The sequence below is a fragment of the Ovis aries genome, chromosome 3, assembly GCF_016772045.2.
Source record: "Ovis aries strain OAR_USU_Benz2616 breed Rambouillet chromosome 3, ARS-UI_Ramb_v3.0, whole genome shotgun sequence".
NCBI classification, from domain to species: domain Eukaryota; kingdom Metazoa; phylum Chordata; class Mammalia; order Artiodactyla; family Bovidae; genus Ovis; species Ovis aries.
Window position 1 is genome coordinate 194,115,562 of NC_056056.1, and position 19,273 is coordinate 194,134,834.

At 39.8% G+C, this 19,273-nt stretch overlaps 1 protein-coding gene across 1 annotated transcript; it reads left to right on the forward strand.

Annotated features, from left to right (window-relative positions):
- Window positions 1–291: 291 nt before the first annotated feature.
- LDHB (lactate dehydrogenase B) lies at window positions 292–18,622 on the forward strand. Its single transcript, XM_027967824.3, has 8 exons — window positions 292–380; window positions 3,147–3,281; window positions 10,660–10,777; window positions 12,223–12,396; window positions 14,123–14,296; window positions 15,186–15,303; window positions 16,835–16,958; window positions 18,251–18,622. The coding sequence occupies exons 2-8, from the start codon at window positions 3,153–3,155 to the stop codon at window positions 18,416–18,418; spliced, it is 1,005 nt and encodes a 334-aa protein (XP_027823625.1). The 5' UTR covers window positions 292–380; window positions 3,147–3,152; the 3' UTR covers window positions 18,419–18,622.
- Window positions 18,623–19,273: the final 651 nt, after the last annotated feature.

Sequence of the window (19,273 nt, forward strand, 5' to 3'; positions counted from 1 at the left end):
TCAAGAGCGTGAGAGTCCAAAGGGTTGAAGACGGCCAGGTTTCAGAAATAACGCAGCCTCTCTGTGCAAGAGTCTTTAAGCCCGGAGGCTAGCAGTGATCGCGGCCGCCTTAGCGGCCAGAAGGTGACCTCCTCAATTAGGCCGAGGGAGGGCGTGGGCGCACCCTAGCCCTTGTCCTTGAAGAGGATTGAGCGAGCCGAGGGGAGGGGTGGGCGGTGCTCGGGTTTCCAATCACAATAGAGGAAGCTCGGAGGCGGCCAAGGGGCGGGTCCCTCCTGCTCTTCCTCCCTCCTTGCGGATCCTGCGCCGGAGGAGACGCACGCTGCTGACTTTGTCTTCGTGCAGCCCTTACCACTCTCTGGAGAACTTTCTCTCCCCTGGTAGGTTTCAGCTGGGACCCTGCATCCTGGCTCTCCGAAAAGACCTGGTGGGGCTGGTGCAGCAAGACTCAGGGGGGGAAGGACCAGGAAGGACATCTGAGCTCGCGGGCCTGGAGCCCTGAGCATCCGGATCGGGTTGGGGCGGGGGCCCTGCCCCGGGGCTGGGGGACCCGACGGAGCCGAGGGCCTGCGCCCGATCTCTCGGCTGTGTCGGCCGCTCATCGCAGCTCCCGGCCAGCCTGTGCGCTCCTGGGGGACGGATTCGTTGCACTTGCGGCTACATCCCGGTTCTACGTGTCCTTGATGGGTTCATGGCGGCCGCATCACCCTCGGTGCCTGCTGGCGGGCGCCCGAACACGTGCCGGAGGAGCCGCGGGAGGGAGAAGGGGCCAGGCGACCCGTGAAGCTGGGGCTGGGGTGGTTGTTGGCGCCCACCACCTCGGGCCTGGAGAAATGCCCGGCTTTTCGGGGATGAGAGTGAAGGATGATCTTGGCTCTGCCCTTGGCCTCTCCCCAGCCCTTCCTAGAGCGATGGGCCGGCTCGTTTCTGGCCTTTTTTTCCCTTGATGCTTCGGATGCTGTTTATTTACCGGCTTTGGGTGTTGAGAGTTTAGAAAGGCCTAGACTTTTCCCCGCTGGAGACCTTCTCTGGGGAGATGCGTGGTGGCTGCCTCTCCTGGTGACCTGAGCTCAGCGCTGCGGCGCGAAGAGGAAGAGGTGGCCCGTGGGCGGCCGGCAGGCACTGCGGGCTGGAGGGATGGAGCGGGGGAGGGGAGAGCCGGCTCTCAATGGAGGAATTGCAGGGCAAAAATTGGCTGTTTAAAAGGTTAGAATCGAGATAGTCTGCAAAGCGGAGCTTTGTTCTGAACTTAAGGCGCGGGTTCTTTTCTAGTGCTTTATATCCACAGAAGGGGCAGGAGCATGGGGATGAAAAATACCAAATATCGATCATTTTTACCCTGTTTTTCATTCTTTGCCCTTAAACGCCTCCACTGATCTTGAGACAGGCCTGTGTATGATATAAAACATTTTCTTGTCATGTCTTACAACCCTATTAAAGAACCCCTGTTATAGAAAAAAAAAGTTAAATCACATTTCTGTAGAAAGATCTGAAAGAAAATCTGTACTGGCTTAAGCCTCTACAGTGTCATTTCTGAAATTCCCCAGATAGTTTAAAAGGTCTGTCTGATCAACCAATCTGTATTTCTAGAGCAGTCTTTCTGGATTTTTATTTTACACTGCTTTGCTGGATCCTCTCTCTATACCTAGAAGATCTTAAACCAATTAGTGAAAATGCCATGATGAAGAGAAACTTCGTTTGTATCTAGTTCGGCAGGAGAGGCAGCATTCATTCTTCGGATTCTGCTCAACTGCTCAAAATGCAGGACGTGTAAATTTCACTACAAGGTCATCTATTTGTGGAAACATTTGCGCACCATTGTATATTTCATTTTTCTCTAGCATCCAGGAGAAAACTGCCAATGTGCTTTGGAAAGGCAAAATAATCTCCCAGTATAGACCCCAATTATTGTGTGTGTGTGGGGGGGGAATCGTTTTGGGGGGGAAAATAGCTACAGAACAAAACAATTGTCTCCAAATTCAAGTAACTTTATTCCAACTAGGAGTCTTACTGACTCTTGCCTAATATATACAATTACTCAACCAGGTTTTGTTACTTAGTCCTTTGCAGATGAGAAACAAAAAAAGAGACTGCGAAGCCGCCCTACAATTTGAAAGAGGGACCTTGCCCTGCCACGTGGCTGTCTGCAGCAAAAGTAAAAGGCAGACACAAATAATAGACATTTTAATGGGTTATAATTATAAATGATACTTAATTTTGAAGAAAGGGCTTTTTAAAAAATATCCTCTGAATCCTTTATAAGAACGCAGGTTGATACAATAAGTTTCACCATTTGTTTTATTTATCTAGAAAACTCACCTGATAACATGATGACACAGATACAATTGGTGTTACCTGTATAAATGCTTCCTAACAGTTCTTTTTTTTTTTTTTTTACTTTATTTTTTTTATTTTTATTTTTTTTTACTTTAATGGCTAGAAAGAAACTGACTCAAAGGCTGGTGTTTTCCTTATGTGGTCCCCTTGGGGGAAAAATGTATTGAGTATCTGCCCACCTTCCAGTAAGCTTCCAAGGCACACTAAAAGGAGTTCAGAGTAATAATTTTTACAGATTTTATGCAAACATTATTTGTCACTATTTTGTCGTCAGTGTATTTATTGAAGCACACATTGTATGTCCAGTACACTGACAAAGTTTAAGTGAGACCTCAGTAGAAGAAAATAGACAAACCAGTTGGTCCCTATCTTCTAAGAGTGATAATAACCATTGGTAGTGGAAATTATATTCATAAGTAGCTCTTTTAGACCAAGCTTATTGAACATGGGTTAATACTGGGCCCTAACTTAAATAAATATTTTGTAGGGAGCATGGAAGCCAATCAGCTAATCTAAATATAAATGTTGTTTATCCAGTAAATGAATAGCCACAAGGCTGTTATTACAGCTTTGTTAAATACTGCTAGATGGTCATAGGCGGAAGAGAAGAACCCAAACTCGAATGGGCTTCATGGAGATTTTTGTCTAAGTTTTTGTTAGTGGGTCACATTTTTTCTTAAACTCTGTTCTAGAATACCATTAAGCTCATTTTAAAATGTGTTTCAGTTCAAACTTGCAACTGTAACATTACAAGTTCTCCTTCCTGTTTCTCAGGTGGATACATGTATCATATTTTGATTTTCTTTCAGGGCACAATGGCAACTCTTAAGGAAAAACTGATTGCACCAGTTGCCGGAGAAGAGGGAGCGATCCCAAACAATAAGATCACTGTAGTGGGCGTTGGACAAGTTGGTATGGCGTGTGCCATCAGCATTCTGGGAAAGGTACTTTTCATCATGTGTATGCAATCTCTTTAGGCTTTTGAGAATTTGATTGTATCTTTAAAAGGTGTTTGTGTTTTTTTTCCTGAAAATTTTAAAATAAGTTGTAGACCTGGTAACACTTTATCTGTAAACACATTAGCAAATATTTCCTGAGAGAATGACATTCTTATCTGATACAATAGACTTAAACAGTACTCAGTAATACTGATTAAACACTGTTATCTACTATATAGTACCCAGATTATAGTTCTCCAGTTATCAGAATCATACTTTTTCTCCCCTAGTCCAAGATTATATTTTCATATACTTGTCATGTCTCTTTATTCTTCCTTAACCTGGAACTTAGCCTTTCTTCATCTCTCACGTTACTGGTAAGTTTGTAGAGACATCAGTTTGGTAGGATACCCCTCGATTTATGTTGGTCTGATGTTTGTAACTGAGTTCAGGTTATATTTGGGGGTGACATTATGACCAGGTGATGGCCTGTGCTTCACAATGCATCACATCAGGAGGTGTGTAATGTTATCTTGACTCGTTATCGGCACCGTTGCTTTTTGAGGTCATGGAAATATCCTATATTATTCCTCTCAAACCTTCACTCAGTTGTTTAATTTTAAAGTAATTTCAAATTTACAGAAAATTTGCAAGGATACCTTTTAAAAAGTAAAACTTCCACATTCACTTCACCCAGATTTACCAATTCTTAATGTATTTCTGTTTGTGTGTGCACACAAGTATGTACTTGTGTGTATGGATGTATGCATATGTGTGCACATGTGCGTATGGGGCTTTTTTTCTGAACCCTTTGAGAATAAATGCAGATGTGCCCTTCATTTCCCTCTGAGTACTTTTCCTCGGAATAGGACATATTCTCACATAATCAGTTCAGTTATCAACATCCAAAGCTTTAATACTAATAACGTGCTTCTAACGCCTTCCATTCCTCTAGATTATATTTCCCCACATACCTCCATAGACTTTTAGTTTGTCTCCTCTCTTTTTATTCATTGAACTGATCCATATACTTTCTGAAGGCTGTCTTAAATGATTTTTAGGGGGAACCCCTGCCTCAAAAACTGCTGCTGGGCATTCGGTAGAACACACTGTCTTTTTGTATTGTATACAAAGGCCACTGGAATAACTCCTAGCCGAACGTATTTCTGTCTACAAAATTTAAATTCTAAAGGAACAAATTCTGAATCTTCAGAATTTTTTCACTGAGGAAAAAATCATCGGAGAAATCAGCTAAAATGTGTAGTGTGCGCCAATTAAAGTTTTATTCTTTTGCATTTTTTCTGGCTAGTTTAATTGACTGGGTTTCCCTAATTTAGGAGAATAGCTGCTCCCCAAATTACAGGGAAATTAAATAATCACAATTTAATGTTTACCATTCATACCAATAAAAATGGGAAAAATATTCCAGCTTACTTTTCTTTTAAAATATTTATATATGTAACATATTTTAAGTGTTTTGTTTAAAATGCTTTATTTAAACAGTAATCTCAATAAATGGAAACTGTTCATATCCTGTTTCCAGATACAGTATTTGAGCCCGGACTCTGAACTCTTAACCACAGTAACTCTGCCATTTCTTTTTATGCTAGTATTGGGGCAATTAAAGACAATTTTTTTTTTTTTTTGAAGTATAGTTGGTTTACAATGTTGTGCTAGTTTCAAATGTGCAGCAAACTGATTCAGTTATACATATATATATATGTATAAGTATATTTTTTTCCAGGTTCTTTCTCATTATAGAGTATTAAGGATTTTCCATTCCTTAAGCTAAACTCAAAGCTTGGACTTTTTAGGAAATCAGCAATATATCTGAGATATCATGATTCTCTCAGAACCTCTCTGATAGTTTTAATTGTAAATCTAAAGTCCTCTTTGATAAATAATGTAATTGAGACTCTGCTGTTATATAATACTTTGGCCCAATTCAAGTGCTTGAGAACCAACCAGGCCCCTAGCACAGTAGGAATCTTTCAGCTGAGCTTCTGTGAAGGAAGGACTGCCTTGTTCAAAGACCATTTTACTAATTAAAATAGTTTAAATTTTCTTGTAATGGGGAAGGATTAGAGTCAAAGTTGTTATTACTATTTGGTAAGGATTATAAGCCCCACTCCTTTAATAAGAAAGATACCCAAAGAGAGAGAGAGAAAAAGGGAACTAGCCAATTCTATTTTGGTAAGTATCTATATGTTACTTTATTCCTCTACAAAATTTCTAGGGAATGTTGTTATCTCTATACTACTGGTGGAAAAACACAAACTCAGAAAGATGAAGTGATCTTGATTAAGATCGCAGAGATCTTACATCCCTGGTGTGGTTTTCAGAGGATACATAATGCTTTGGCCCAGAAAGGGGATGAGCTAGGGCATCAGACTGGTTGAGAAGGTCCGTACCTTGACTGGGCCCATGGAGGCACCAGAGTCCAACTGTGACAAAGATGCTGATGTTTTCTGCTTCTCTTGCCCATTTTCCACATCCTAATTGCCAACATGGAAACCATAGTGAGCTTTTATAAAAATAGCTCCCCTGCTTAGAACTGCACACACAAATGAAATACAGGGAGGATCTTTCTCTGCCTGTCTCACAGAGCAAGGCAGGGTGCGCACCTCCAGGGGGTGCCATTCAGAATGTTGTGGATTCCTTCCAGTGCGGTGTGGTGGCTGCTGCCACCTCTGACTTCGTCTCTTACCTTCTCCCCTCTTCAAAGCACTCAGATCATCATGGCTTCAGTATTAGCCACTCAGTCGTGTCCAACTCTTTGCAACCCCAAGGACTATAGCCCACCAGGCTCCCCTGTCCATGGAATTCTCCAGGCGAGAAAACTGGAGTGGGTTGCCATTTCCTTCTCCAGGGGATCTTCCCAACCCAGGGATCGAACCTGGGTCTGCTACACTGCAGGCAGATTATTTACTGTCTGAGCTGCCAGGGAACCCTATGGCTTAAACCCTTTCATTTTTAAAAAGTATTCTTAGAATTATTTTATTTATTTGGCTGTGTCAGGGCTTAGTTGCAGCCTGCAGGGTCTTTTCTTGTGGCCTAGGCTCTCTAGTTGGGGCACATAGGCTCTGGATTGCACGGGCTCAGTAGTTGAAGTACCTGAGCTTCATGACTGTGTGGCCTGTGGGATCTTAGTTCCCTGACCAGGGATTGAACCTGCACCCCCTGCATGGGAGACGGATTCTTAACTACCAGGGAAGTCCCTTAAACCCTTTTTGAACTTGATTTCCCTTCCTCTGGAATGACTGCCTTGGATCATCAGAGTTAACTCCCTCCTGTCATTCATATCAGGCCTTTGCGTACTGGTCTTCCTTGATCATCCAATGCCAAGTAAGCTTCCTTCCATTTCCTTTTAACTTCACTCTGCTTTGCACTGTTTATAGCATTTCCATGATCAGAACCATCTTAAATTGTTGGCTTCACTCCTCTCCTCTTCCTGGTACATTCCATGAGAGCAGGAACCTTGTCAGATTTGTTCATTACTATATTCCTCACTCGGAGAAGGCAGTGGCACCCCACTCCAGTACTCTTGCCTGGAAAATCCCATGGACGGAGGAGCCTGGTGGGCTGCAGTCCATGGGGTCGCTAAGAGTCAGACACGACTGAGCAACTTCCCTTTCACTTTTCACTTTGATGCTTTGGAGAAGGCAATGGCACCCGACTCCAGTACTCTTGCCTGGAAAATCCCATGGACGGAGGAGCCTGGTGGGCTGTAGTCCATGGGGTCACGACTGAGCAACTTCCCTTTCACTTTTCACTTTGATGCTTTGGAGAAGGAAATGGCAACCCACTCCAGTATTCTTGCCTGGAGAATCTCAGGGACAGGGGAGCCTGGCGGGCTGCCGTCTATGGGGTCGCACAGAGTCGGACACGACTGAAGCGACTTAGCAGCAGCAGCAGCATATTCCTCACTAGTAGAATAATGCCTGGCACATTGAGTAGTGAACATGTATTAAATAATGGATATTCCTCTTACTAAGAAATGGCACAATGTCTGGTCAAATTGTGATCAGAGCTTTTCCCTTTTCATGTTTTCTCCTGTCGCCCCTACTAATCATAAGGTCTGTGCCTTGGCTGCCAAGACCCCATCACGTTGTCAAGGGCATATAGAGTGTCCATGTGATTATTCTGCCCTTAGCCTCTGACCAGCTGTTTTTGGTTTGAGTGTCTGTCAGTCAGCTGTAATCACATTCTTCTACAAACACAACGTACAGAGCAATGTAATTACAGACATACTGCAAAGTAGTTTTTGCAGTGTAAGACTTGGCCTAAAAGTGAAGCTTAATTAGAATTTGGTGTTTGTACAATAATAGACAGGCTAATGGAACAGACTCAAGACCCAGACACAAAACCAAAGAATATTTAATACAAAGTGACATGCCAGAGAAGAAAAACAAATTATTGAATAAGCGGTGCTTGTCCATTTAGCTATTTGGAAAAAGTTATACCTTTTCCTCCCACAAAATGTTATGCAGACAGACTAAGCACTTGAATATAAAATGCAGAATGTAGCCATCAAATATTAAGGCACTGGTAGCAGAGTTGGATGTGACTTAGCAACTAAACAGCAGCAAAAACAACAGTTGGCTAGCTCAGGGACCAAGAGGTAGGTTGTGGCTATGTCTGATCCACACAGGGCTTAGATTAAGAGATAATTTTTTTTTTTTTTTTTTTTTTTTTGGCCAACCCATCCAGCATTCAGGATCTTAGTTTCTCGACCAGGGTTTGAACCTGGGTCCACTATAGTGGAAGTACAGAGTCTTAACCACTAAACCACCAGGAAAAGTCCAAAGAGACGATTTTTGTCTTATGTTAAATAGGCTATCAACAAATATTGTTCCTGGCTTCTAACTGACCTTGTTCCTCAATGAGTTAGTGCTTTTGCAGTTAATCTAAGCCTTGATATATTGATCATTTTAAAATATGTAGCTTAAGTGGAATATACATGTGGTAAATTCATTGGCTAGTATACACTATGTGAATACAGAAAGATTTATTTAAGCCCAAGTGTCAGTACTTAGTCACACATCTTCGTTTGCCTGCCTCCCACTGGGAGGATATTCAAGTTGCATAAATGCAGCTAAATTCAGCGCTGTAATTATTTTCTCCAAGTGTTGGATCTCTTCCTTCCTTGCCAGCTGACTATGCACTTCTCCGCCAATTCTCTACCCACTGAAACAAAACAGAGGATCTGAGATCCTATGACATCCTTTTCCACTTAAGCCCCAAATTGTTGTGCCCCTTGACTTCAACAGTGCACATGTGATGTCCCCAAAATAAGAGTGACATCCCCAGTACTTGGCACCTGAAAGGAAAGGTTATGAAGCTCTCTGGAATGAATTTAGGGCTCCAGAAACACAAGCGAGGGCTTTGTGTGATCTTGCAGAGGAATGAAACCATTTTAAGTGTTGAAAACGTGTAGGTGAAAAGGGGTAAACATTAATACCTGCATTTGACATACATGGAAGGAGAAAATACTTGACAGGGAAGCCTGGCGTGCTGCAGTCCATGGGGTCACGAAAGAGTTGAACATGACTCTGTGACTGAGCAGCAACAAAGCAACCCCCAGTTCATAAAAGGGTCCTTTGAAGTTGGCAAGTGAGTCAACTGCTTGGAACTAAGAATGCATTCAGTCACATGGAAGTTTGAGTCTCAGAGAAACCCTCCCAAGCAAGCCTGTTGTAGCTCGCTGCTTCAGGCCAGCCGACACTGGTTTTCTAGAAACAGGTGACGGTCTTTATTCTTCGGCTCCTACCTGGAGCAGGACCTGCTTTGCTGGCAAGTTAACTGGGTCAAGTTTTCTTATTGGCCCCCTCACCTCTCTTCCTCTGTCTCTCTGCTGCTTAGAGCCTTCCTGACCCCTCCCAATTCCACATGGATTATTCTATCTTAGCCTTCAAAGCACTTCCTGAACCTCAGTTGATTCATCTTTTTCCCCTTTACATAACTTATCAAACTATCCTTCACATATTAGATTAATTATTTTGCTAACAGCCTGAAAAGCAAAGGCCAGGATTTGGGTGATAGGTCAGTGGGAAGGGTAATTACTTTTTTAAAGAGTTTATAGGGACTTCCCTGGTGGTCGAATGGTTAAGACTCCATGCTCCCACTGTAGGAGGCCTGGGTTTGACCCCTGGTTGGGGAACTAAGATCCCATGTGCTACAGGGCATGGTCGAAAATATAATTTAGAAAAAAAATATAGAGTTTGTAATTACGAGTTTTCACAAGACAACTGATGTATTTATTTTTTAAGTTTTTGAGCCATGTTGCACAACGTGCAGGGTCTTAGTTCCCCGACCAGGGGTCAAACCTGTGCCTTCTGCCTTGGAGGCATGGAGTCTTAAAACCAATGTTAAAAGCTGAAAGGTTATTTAAACATAACTAGATCTCCTGATGTGAAGAGCCAATTCAATGGGAAAGACTAATGTTGGGAAAGATTGAAGGCAAAAGGAGAAGGCGGTGGTAGAGAATTAGGTGGTTAGATAGCACCTCTGACTTAATGCACATGAATCTGGGGAAACTGCGGGAGGTGGTGAAGGACAGGAAAGCCTGACATGCTTCAGTCCTGGGGTCACAGAGTCAGACACAGCTGAGCGACTGAACAACAGATCAACAGCTCCCTTTTCCTGAGAAGAAAAGATTAAGGACTTGCTGAAAAGCAGACAGGATGATCGAGGGGATTACTTGGGATGATGGCACAAGATGACAGTTGGAATAGAAAATAAGAAAACATTGAGACTGGCCAAGCTTGCCTTGAAAATGTATGGAGAATTCACTAGCCCTGGACCCCTGTGCCCCTGACTCTTATCTTTCACCAGCAGGACGTTCAAGTTGGTCAGAGCCAACCTGAGGGTTCCTAGCTTCAAGCAGGCCTTCAAAGCCTGCTCTGAAGTGAACTCAGCCTCTTGTTTTAAATGAAATTTGCCCTCTCTAAATCCCTCCAAACTAAGAGTGACCTTCAGGATGGGCACAATGCCCAAGACTGTTTCTAGCTCTTTGTGAGTCTCTATTTTTTTTACTATCACCCCCCTTTAATGTGAAGACTTGAGCACCCTGAGGCCGCTGTTGAACCACAATACTTACACGTTTACAGATTCTTAAAACAATTATATCAAGCTCATTGAATGTCCATTGAGTACTAGAGGTGAAATTCTTTAAAAGAAAAAAAAGGTATCAAATATTGATAGTTCATTATTCAAAACATTTCATCATCAGATTGTTGAAAGCACACCTAATTCCATGGTAAAAATTCTTCCCTAAGTTTTTAGACATTGGGCATTTCCATTTCAAGGGTATTTGACTTAAATACTGTGAACTGAGGTGTCCTTGAGTGGCTTGGGGTCCTAACAGCTCTTTTTATGTTTATAGTCTCTGACTGATGAGCTTGCTCTTGTGGATGTTTTGGAAGATAAACTCAAGGGAGAAATGATGGACCTGCAGCATGGGAGCTTATTCCTTCAGACACCGAAAATTGTGGCCGACAAAGGTAGGCTCCTTTCATGCCTGAAGTGAACAAATAATAAATTGATATTCTCACTCCCTGAGAGAAAACAGGTTTTCCCATCCTGGTGAATCTAATGTCAGCAGTTTCTTATTTCCTTCTAGGTCCAGTTCATCCTCAGGGACAATCATAATTGTTATCTCTGTAAAACCTCCTCCTGATGCCTTGCACATACACAGTGCATAACATTTTAGGAAATTGGATCCAAATGCTTACTTACAGATACCTGAGAACAGGGATGTTTTAAATCTGAAGGAATATTTGTACAAAATAATTTGAGTGCCTCAAAGAAACTAAATAAATTCATATTATAGCCATCTTCGTTCTGGATTAATGCATTTATGCAGTAATATGGCTGTGCCTACAGATATAGTAATGTCCAGCCTCCAAAATAATTTCTAACAGTACTACTGCTAATAGTGTGTATGTCAATCACTCAGTCATGTCCAACTCTTTGCAACCGCGTGGACTCCTCTGTAGACCCCCAGGCTCCTCTGTCCACGGGATTTTCCAGGCAAGAATACTGGAGTGGGTTGCCATTCCATTCTCCAGGGGATCTTCCCAACCCAGGGATCGAACCTAGGTCTCCTGTGTTGCGGGCAGATTCTTTACCATCTGAGCCACAGGACAAGTCCACCACTTATAATAGCTGTTACTTATTGAATTATTAGCATTCTGGGTAGTGAAACTTGTTGCATGTCTCATCTTCACTGCAGCCCTGTGAAAAATGGGTCCTATTACCTCTGTTTTATGGAAGAGGAAGCTGATAAATTATTAGTAACTGTCAAAAGTCACATAGCAACATAGTTTAATTGTATAAGTCATCCATAAATATTGAGTCTAATGACCACATCAAATCAAAATATCTATAATTTGCGAAAGGATTCACTTGCTTGGGGAAAAAAATAAAATACTCTCTAGAGAAATTCATTGCTAAAAACAATAAGCTTCTTTAAAATACTGAGTGTTAGAAATTAAATTCTAGCCAAAAACAAACACTTGAGTGCCTTCCTTTGCCTTCATAGATTGAATTAACATTACAAGTCTACAGTTACCTTCCAGCTGCTTTTTTGTTGGATGACTGCCAGTTGAACTTTGCACTCCCTGTTTATACTTTGTATTATTACTAACAATCCAGTATTCTCTAAAGCCAATAGAATTTTGAATCTGTTAGCAAGAAACATAATTTAGGGCTGTCTTTGTTTCCTGGGTTCATTTTCTGAGCCAGTGTTGTGGTCAGAATGGTTCCACATCACTCAAGAAGGAAGAAGCTGTGGAACACTGGTGTTACAACTCAACACGTTATACAGAAAACGTAATTCTCACGTACGTTCCATGAGCTTACGTATGTTTGGGTTCCTAGAGCATCTCATACAGCATGTTTTGATGCAGAGTTGTATGTGAATTCCTTTTCTCCCCTCTCCTTCAAGATTACTCTGTCACTGCCAATTCCAAGATCGTGGTGGTAACTGCAGGAGTTCGCCAGCAAGAGGGGGAGAGCCGCCTGAATTTGGTGCAAAGGAACGTTAATGTCTTCAAGTTCATCATTCCTCAGATCGTCAAGTACAGTCCTGATTGCATCATCATTGTGGTTTCCAACCCAGGTATCATTGTGATGCCTTAAGGTTCAGTTCTGTTTAATTCAAGTACTTTGGGATTTTTTTTTTTTTCCTTTTCCTTCTTTTTTTTCTTTAACTTATAAAAAGTGTTTTCTGGTGTTTGGCCTAAGCAATTCACGTGTCTTCTGTTAATTGGCCACAGAGAGTGATGTTTGCAAAACCCCTGGCATGTTCCCAGGCCACATGCTGAAGAATGTGAGAAAAGTTTTATATAAAGCAGTTTCATCTCCTTTTTCTATCTGGGTCTATTGGAAAGTCTAAAAGGTTTTAAAGTTTTCTATCAAGATTATACTGGGATACAAAATGAAGCATTTGAATGTGGCTCCAGTTTGGAAGAAATATTTTAGCATATTTGACCTTCTGTTTTCCAGAAAATGCACTTTAGTCTTCTTATTTCTAAAATTCTTGAAAATTAAGTTGACTGATTTTTTTTTAAGGAGTTAAAGAAAGCCATTAATTAGGTTTAAAGATGGAAAATAGCCTGTTGATGGACAAATACATGTTTAACATCAAATGTTGTAACTTAAAATTTCTGATTAGAAAGAATTATATTTTTCAGCCCAAAGAGTCAAAATTCACTGTTTCACACTTCTTGTGCCTACAATTTGCCACCAAACTTACTTTTCATGGGTAAGCACAGTAGATAAATATGTTGCTAAATGATAAAGCTGATTATCTCTGATACTTCACGTAGAGTAACATTGTAAGAGCCAGGAAAATCCTTACAATTTATGGGATATTGAGAGTTGGGAGCCAGCAAGACCATCTTGGCTTGGAGTTTGCTAGTCAACCTTGTATCTAAAATTTCTCATAAATAGAGAGTGGCAAATAGATGCAGAGCATGAGTGACAGACAGCAGGCACATATGAAGTCGCTATTTCCTGTGCTTAAGGCAGACACTATGAACTGGTTATACAACTTTTCCAGGTATAGCTTCAAAGTCTTAAGTCTCCAGGGAGTCACTCCTACTGAGTCAGTGTTGCCAAGGAAGAGGTTATAATATCCAGGCCAAAATGACCTTAAAATATCTCCTCCAGTGTCTGTATACGAGAGTGGAGGTGGAGGCTTGCCTTCCTGGTGTGCACATTTTCCTGCTTTTTACAGCTTAGCCTGTATAAATGCTCTGACCTTCTCTAGCCCGGCAGATTTTACCTCTGTGCCACACCAGAATCAAGACTCTGTCATTAAATTCTTTCTGTTAAATACTAGAAAGTGCTAATGCCCTATATTATAATAATTGTTTACTGAGTACTGTCTTGTTCCCAAAGGTAACTTTGAGCAGCGTGCCTTGGTTGTTTAGTAACCTATAGCTTTTGGTTTCTGAAAACAGTTGTTACAATCCTGGAATGTTAGAATTGGAAGAAACTTAAGTGATGATCGAATTCAGCCCTTTTTCTCTTTCTTTCCATATATAGTAAATTAATCTGCAAGACTCATATATTCTTGTTTTCAATGATAATGTAAATTAAAACCACAATATTGCATTTTCCATGTTTTACAATCTCTTGACTATACACGTTAAAAGTGTTTATTATCTTTCTAGCCCCAATGGTCCCTAATTATGAAAAGTCAAATATTCACATTTTTCTGGCCACATCTCATTTGGGGGATGGAGCAGAGGGGAGAGGAGAAAACCAGGGCACCACTGCTTGACATAGTAGTTAACATCAGTTTTGATGTACTTACATATATTATTTTTAAAAAATTTTAGTGGATATTCTCACATATGTTACCTGGAAACTAAGTGGATTACCCAAGCACCGTGTGATTGGGAGTGGATGTAACCTGGATTCTGCTAGATTTCGCTACCTTATGGCTGAAAAACTTGGCATTCATCCCAGCAGCTGCCACGGATGGATTTTGGGGGAACATGGCGACTCAAGCGGTAAAAAACAAAACAAAACACAGACAGTGTTTGCTGTGAACTTAGGATACTGTTCTTGCCATTCTGAATTTCTTGTTTGTTTGTTTTTAATTGTGGTTTATATTCTCACATACATCACATTATAGATAAGTAATTGTGAGAGAATACTTTGATACTGGCTAGGTAAATATCTGATTCCTTATCAGTTTTTTGCCTCATAAGTTTAGTATCCACTAATGATTCTTAGTTAAATATTATTTAGATAATAATGGTTTAAAAATGGTTAAAGATTATTACTGTGATAGTTTGAAACATTCTAATTCTATCATTTCATCTTAAACATTGAATATTATACATTGTATAGGCTTATTATATAAAACTGTAAGAATCTAAGACATAATGATAATATTGGTTTTATTAAATCCACTTCTGCCCAATATGCAAGGGGCTATTTTCTCCCTAAAGGTTAAGGTGTACATTTTTCTTTGGAAAATTAGTAGTGTAATTCTGGTAGACTGAACTTTGGTACAGTAAGAATTGGGTCTTAAAATTATTACTTATTTTTTTTTTAATATAAGCAGGCAGAAAGTTCAGAATTCCTCAAACCCAGAGTTTAGGATAGTTCCGAACTAGAATCCCTCACGATTTCACAAACCCACAGAAAGGGAAGAATTTCATAACGCCTGTAAGTCTGACACAGCAATTCTGTTTGCATCAAAATGGTTGAAAGGTAAAAGGTCAGATTTGAAGGCAAATGTTAGTCTCTGGGGGGAAGTGTATTGGAGTGAATTGTCATTGGAGCAGTTAGTGGATAGCTTGCATCAAGGGTGAAATCTGAACCAAGAGAAGGAAAGATTTTTTTAAAAACAATGTCAGAGATAAATGCTTATCCTTCCCCCACCCCCAATAGTGGCTGTGTGGAGTGGAGTGAATGTGGCAGGCGTTTCTCTCCAGGACCTGAATCCAGAAATGGGGACAGACAGTGACAGTGAAAATTGGAAGGAAGTGCATAAGATGGTGGTGGAGAGGTAAGCGGGGCGAGGGGGCTTGATTTAAGACAATTAATACCATCTTGGACAAAATCGAGAACACTTTCTATGGCTGCCTATTCAGATAAACTTTTTCCAAAATTCTGTTTTCCTCTTTTAAAAAAAAATTTACTCTTTTTTTTGTTTGAGGGAGAGTGGTTTTTTCCCTTTTTTTTTCATTTGTTAATTATTTTTTTCTTTTAGATAGACTCAGCCTAGCAAATATGCAGCTATTATCTTCTTAAAAAGGCAAGACTGACTACACTGGTCAAACTTGCTATGCTAGTGCCCCTAGGGAAAACAAATATTTTTCCAGAGAAATTCTGTTGTAATAGGAGTGAAACATGGAATTCACCGATGACAAAGGTGGCTTATTTAGAAAAGTAAACCTAGGCACTGTTGTGTCATAATTGGCTAAAATAATATTACTGATTGATTGTCAATAGTTTTCAAGCTATTAGCAATCAGTAGCTCGAACATTGATTCAGTGTCTCTCCATACTCAACCGAGGATGTCCCCTTTCCCCTGTTTTTTAAAACTGCCTTTTGTGACTAACCATTCTCTCTATGGCCCTCATATTTGTCATAAAACAAAGTATCATTTGGGGCCAGAGTAAAGACTGTGGGATTAGATTGAAATTATGGGTCTTTTGACACTGTATAATATTGGGAAGCCATTTAACTTTTAAGCTGAATCTCAGTTTTCTCCTCTACAAAGTCTTAAGGTGTTTTTAAGTGTAACTGTTTTCTCAAATATGGAATCGTTTCATTCAGTTCAATTTTAAAGACTTTTTTTCCCCCCAAGAATTTGACCTGTATATGGAGAAAAAGGATCTTTAAAAAGTTGAAAGAGTTCTTAGGATTTCATTAAGATAAACCCAGTGTAATTCACCCAAGGTCTTTTAATTAGTGATAGATTGCATTAAGTCCCATTTTTTTAGTACTCAGTTACTCCTGCTACCTAATTCTCAAGTACAAGTGCCTTTGTGGGTTCAGAGGGTATATAATTTGTGCTCAGATAGTAGTCTACAAGGTTTTGACGTCACTTTGCTCATAAGTTAGTTGGTCATAGTATTTTAGGTGACAGGGATTAGTGGCCTCAAAGGGACCTGAAAATCAAGGTGAAATTTGTCCTTTGAATGTGAATATGAAGGTTCTTTTACTTTCACTGTTCCCTGATTTTATTAATATCTTTGGAAATATTTGTGTTTATAAATAAGATTGGTTGCAAAATGTACATGCTACCACTGTGATTTTTAAAATGGCTATTTATACAATAAACTACTTAAATTTGTCAAAGCATTTACATAGTACCAACCATGCAGTTTTAAAGTTTTAAATATTTTACATATATATTAACTCATTTAACAAACTTACGAAGCAGATACCATTGTTACCCTTATTTTACAGAAGTGGACCCTGAGATAGGTAGTCTAAATAATGTTCTCAGGATGACAGAGTTAAGAGACAGCAGGAATCAAACCACCAAAGCATCTGGTCAATTATGTCCTTTACGATTTTTTTTTTCTTAGTGCCTATGAAGTCATCAAGCTAAAAGGATATACCAACTGGGCTATTGGATTAAGTGTGGCCGACCTTATTGAATCCATGTTGAAAAATCTGTCCAGGATTCACCCAGTGTCAACAATGGTGAAGGTAAACTGTTACAAAATATTAGGTGGTTTCTCATTGAGTATTCCATAAGTAGATTAATTTTAAGAAGGATGATATAATGTCTCAGTCCACAGTTATTTTTCATCTCAGAATTTTATGGAAACTTTACTCCTTTCTATCAGAAGCTTAGGCCAAAAGAGCAAAAGTTTATAGAAGCTGAGACATCAGATGCGTTTTTATAATTCCCCTTTGTATAATGTGCCAAATTAAATATTAACTCTGAGTCTTATTCAGCATATTCTTAGATGATCGTTTGAATAAGTTTAATAATTTCATTTCAAGTTGGTGTATTATAAACTATAGCTTGGCTTTGATGTATGTAGCACTTATACCTTAGCAAATTTAGTTTAATTCAGAAGTTATGGAACAGTTAAGTAGGAATTGATTATTTTTAAATAAAACTGAGATAACTGACTCATTTTCTGCAAGTCAACAGCAGGAGTGAAAAAGTAAGGGAGAAAATGCAGTAGACTGAAAGAAACAAGAGGAAAATACAGAAGTATTAGGGGATAAATCATGGCATCAGATGTTTTCAGGTGTTTTTTTTTGTTATTGTTGTTTGGCTTTTTGATACTATAGCAAAAAAATTTAAGAGCAAGTATGGCAAAATTGGATAATTGCCGAGTCCATATATAAAAATTTGTTTATTGCCCCCACTTTTGTGTATGTACAAAAACTTTCAGAGCTAATTTAAGAAAATATAAAACTCCCTTGATTAACATACTAAAATAATTGTGTAATTAAATTGATCCTGTGAGTAAATTACTTAATACAAACCAGTACAGTGTTTGGGGAATTGTGTGATTCCCCCACCCCCCCCACCCCCAAGCAATTCTTGAGTATTCCAAGAATCTTGCCTTTGTGTGACTTGCAGTTACTTTCCTGGACCTTGTAGGTCAACTACTACCTAAAATCTTCTACTTAACTAAAGAATTTTCAGGATACTTAAAATTTCATGAAAAAAAGCTCAATAAGAACCACATTTGAATATGATTCAATTTGAAGACATATAAGCAGAGAGGTGTCAATAAGTTTGATAGAGTACTTAAAAATTCTAGTTTTTTCAAAGTGTCTGTTTGTATATTCTATATATAAAATCAAATTTGAAATACAAATATTAAAGATAGATAGGCCTGTTGGTGATAAAAACTAAAGAAGGAGTTTATGCTTATCAAATTTCCTGCAAGTTGTCCTGTTCAACCCCAGGACCTGCAGTTGGTCATTCTTACCCATGGTTTCATTTCTTAATCTTAGTGCTTTTCTTGTTCTGGCAGGGCATGTATGGCATTGAGAATGAAGTCTTCCTGAGCCTTCCATGTATCCTGAATGCTCGAGGGTTAACCAGTGTTATCAACCAGAAGCTGAAGGATGAAGAGGTTGCCCAACTCAAGAAAAGTGCAGATACCCTCTGGGGCATCCAGAAGGACCTAAAGGACCTGTGACTTCTGGCTGCAAGGCTGTAGAAACTTAAAACTACAATTTGATTAACCACGAGCCTTTAGTTTGCGTCCATGTACATGGAGCACAGTTCGCTTTTGTCTTCTTAAGTCTGTGAATCTGGGCTCCCAGAATCAAAGCCCATGCTTGCTTTAATACTTGCAAGACGAGTCCTTGAACAAATAAAATAAACCACCTAGCGTAGTGTGCTCCTGTCTCTCGAATTCTTTAATTTCTAAGATTTCCATCTGTTTCTTTTTTTTAAATAGTTCTTCCCCCATATCATAAATTTTCCTGAAATTCTGTCATCTACATTTCATCCTGTACTTCTTTCATCAAACAGCACTGCAATTCTTTGTCACAACATGTGCTGTGATTTTGTTGTCCTAAGAATATGTTACCACTTTTTTGTTTCAGTTATTTTAAATTTACTTGGCTGTGTCAGATCTTAACCATGACATGCAGGGTCATTATTATGTCATGCGGGATCTTTTGGTGCAGCACACAGACTCTAGTTGTGGCTCACTGGTTTAACTGCCCCGTAGCATGTGGATCTTAGTTCCCCCACCAGGGATTGAACCTTCATTCCCTATATTATAAGGCAAATTCTTAACCATTGGACTGCCAGGGAAGTCTCAAGGATTTTTTTTTTTTTTTTTTTGAGAGTTTGGTTTCACAGCAAAATTGATGCAGAGATTTCCCATTAACACTTGCCCTTGTGTTTATGGGAAATCTGTTTATGAATACATGTATATGAACACATATTTGTAGCTGCCCCTCTTATCAGCATCACTCAGAGTGGTGTATTTGTTACAGTCAATGAACTAACATTGCTGTGACACCCAAAGCCCATCATTTAC

Excerpts from the sequence above, each read along its gene's own strand:
- LDHB (XM_027967824.3), top strand. The coding sequence starts at position 3,153 with ATGGCAACTCTTAAGGAAAAACTGATTGCACCAGTTGCCGGAGAAGAG. Across the intron at positions 3,282-10,659 it reads CCATCAGCATTCTGGGAAAG|TCTCTGACTGATGAGCTTGC; the intron begins GTACTTTTCATC and ends TTATGTTTATAG. Across the intron at positions 10,778-12,222 it reads GAAAATTGTGGCCGACAAAG|ATTACTCTGTCACTGCCAAT; the intron begins GTAGGCTCCTTT and ends CTCTCCTTCAAG.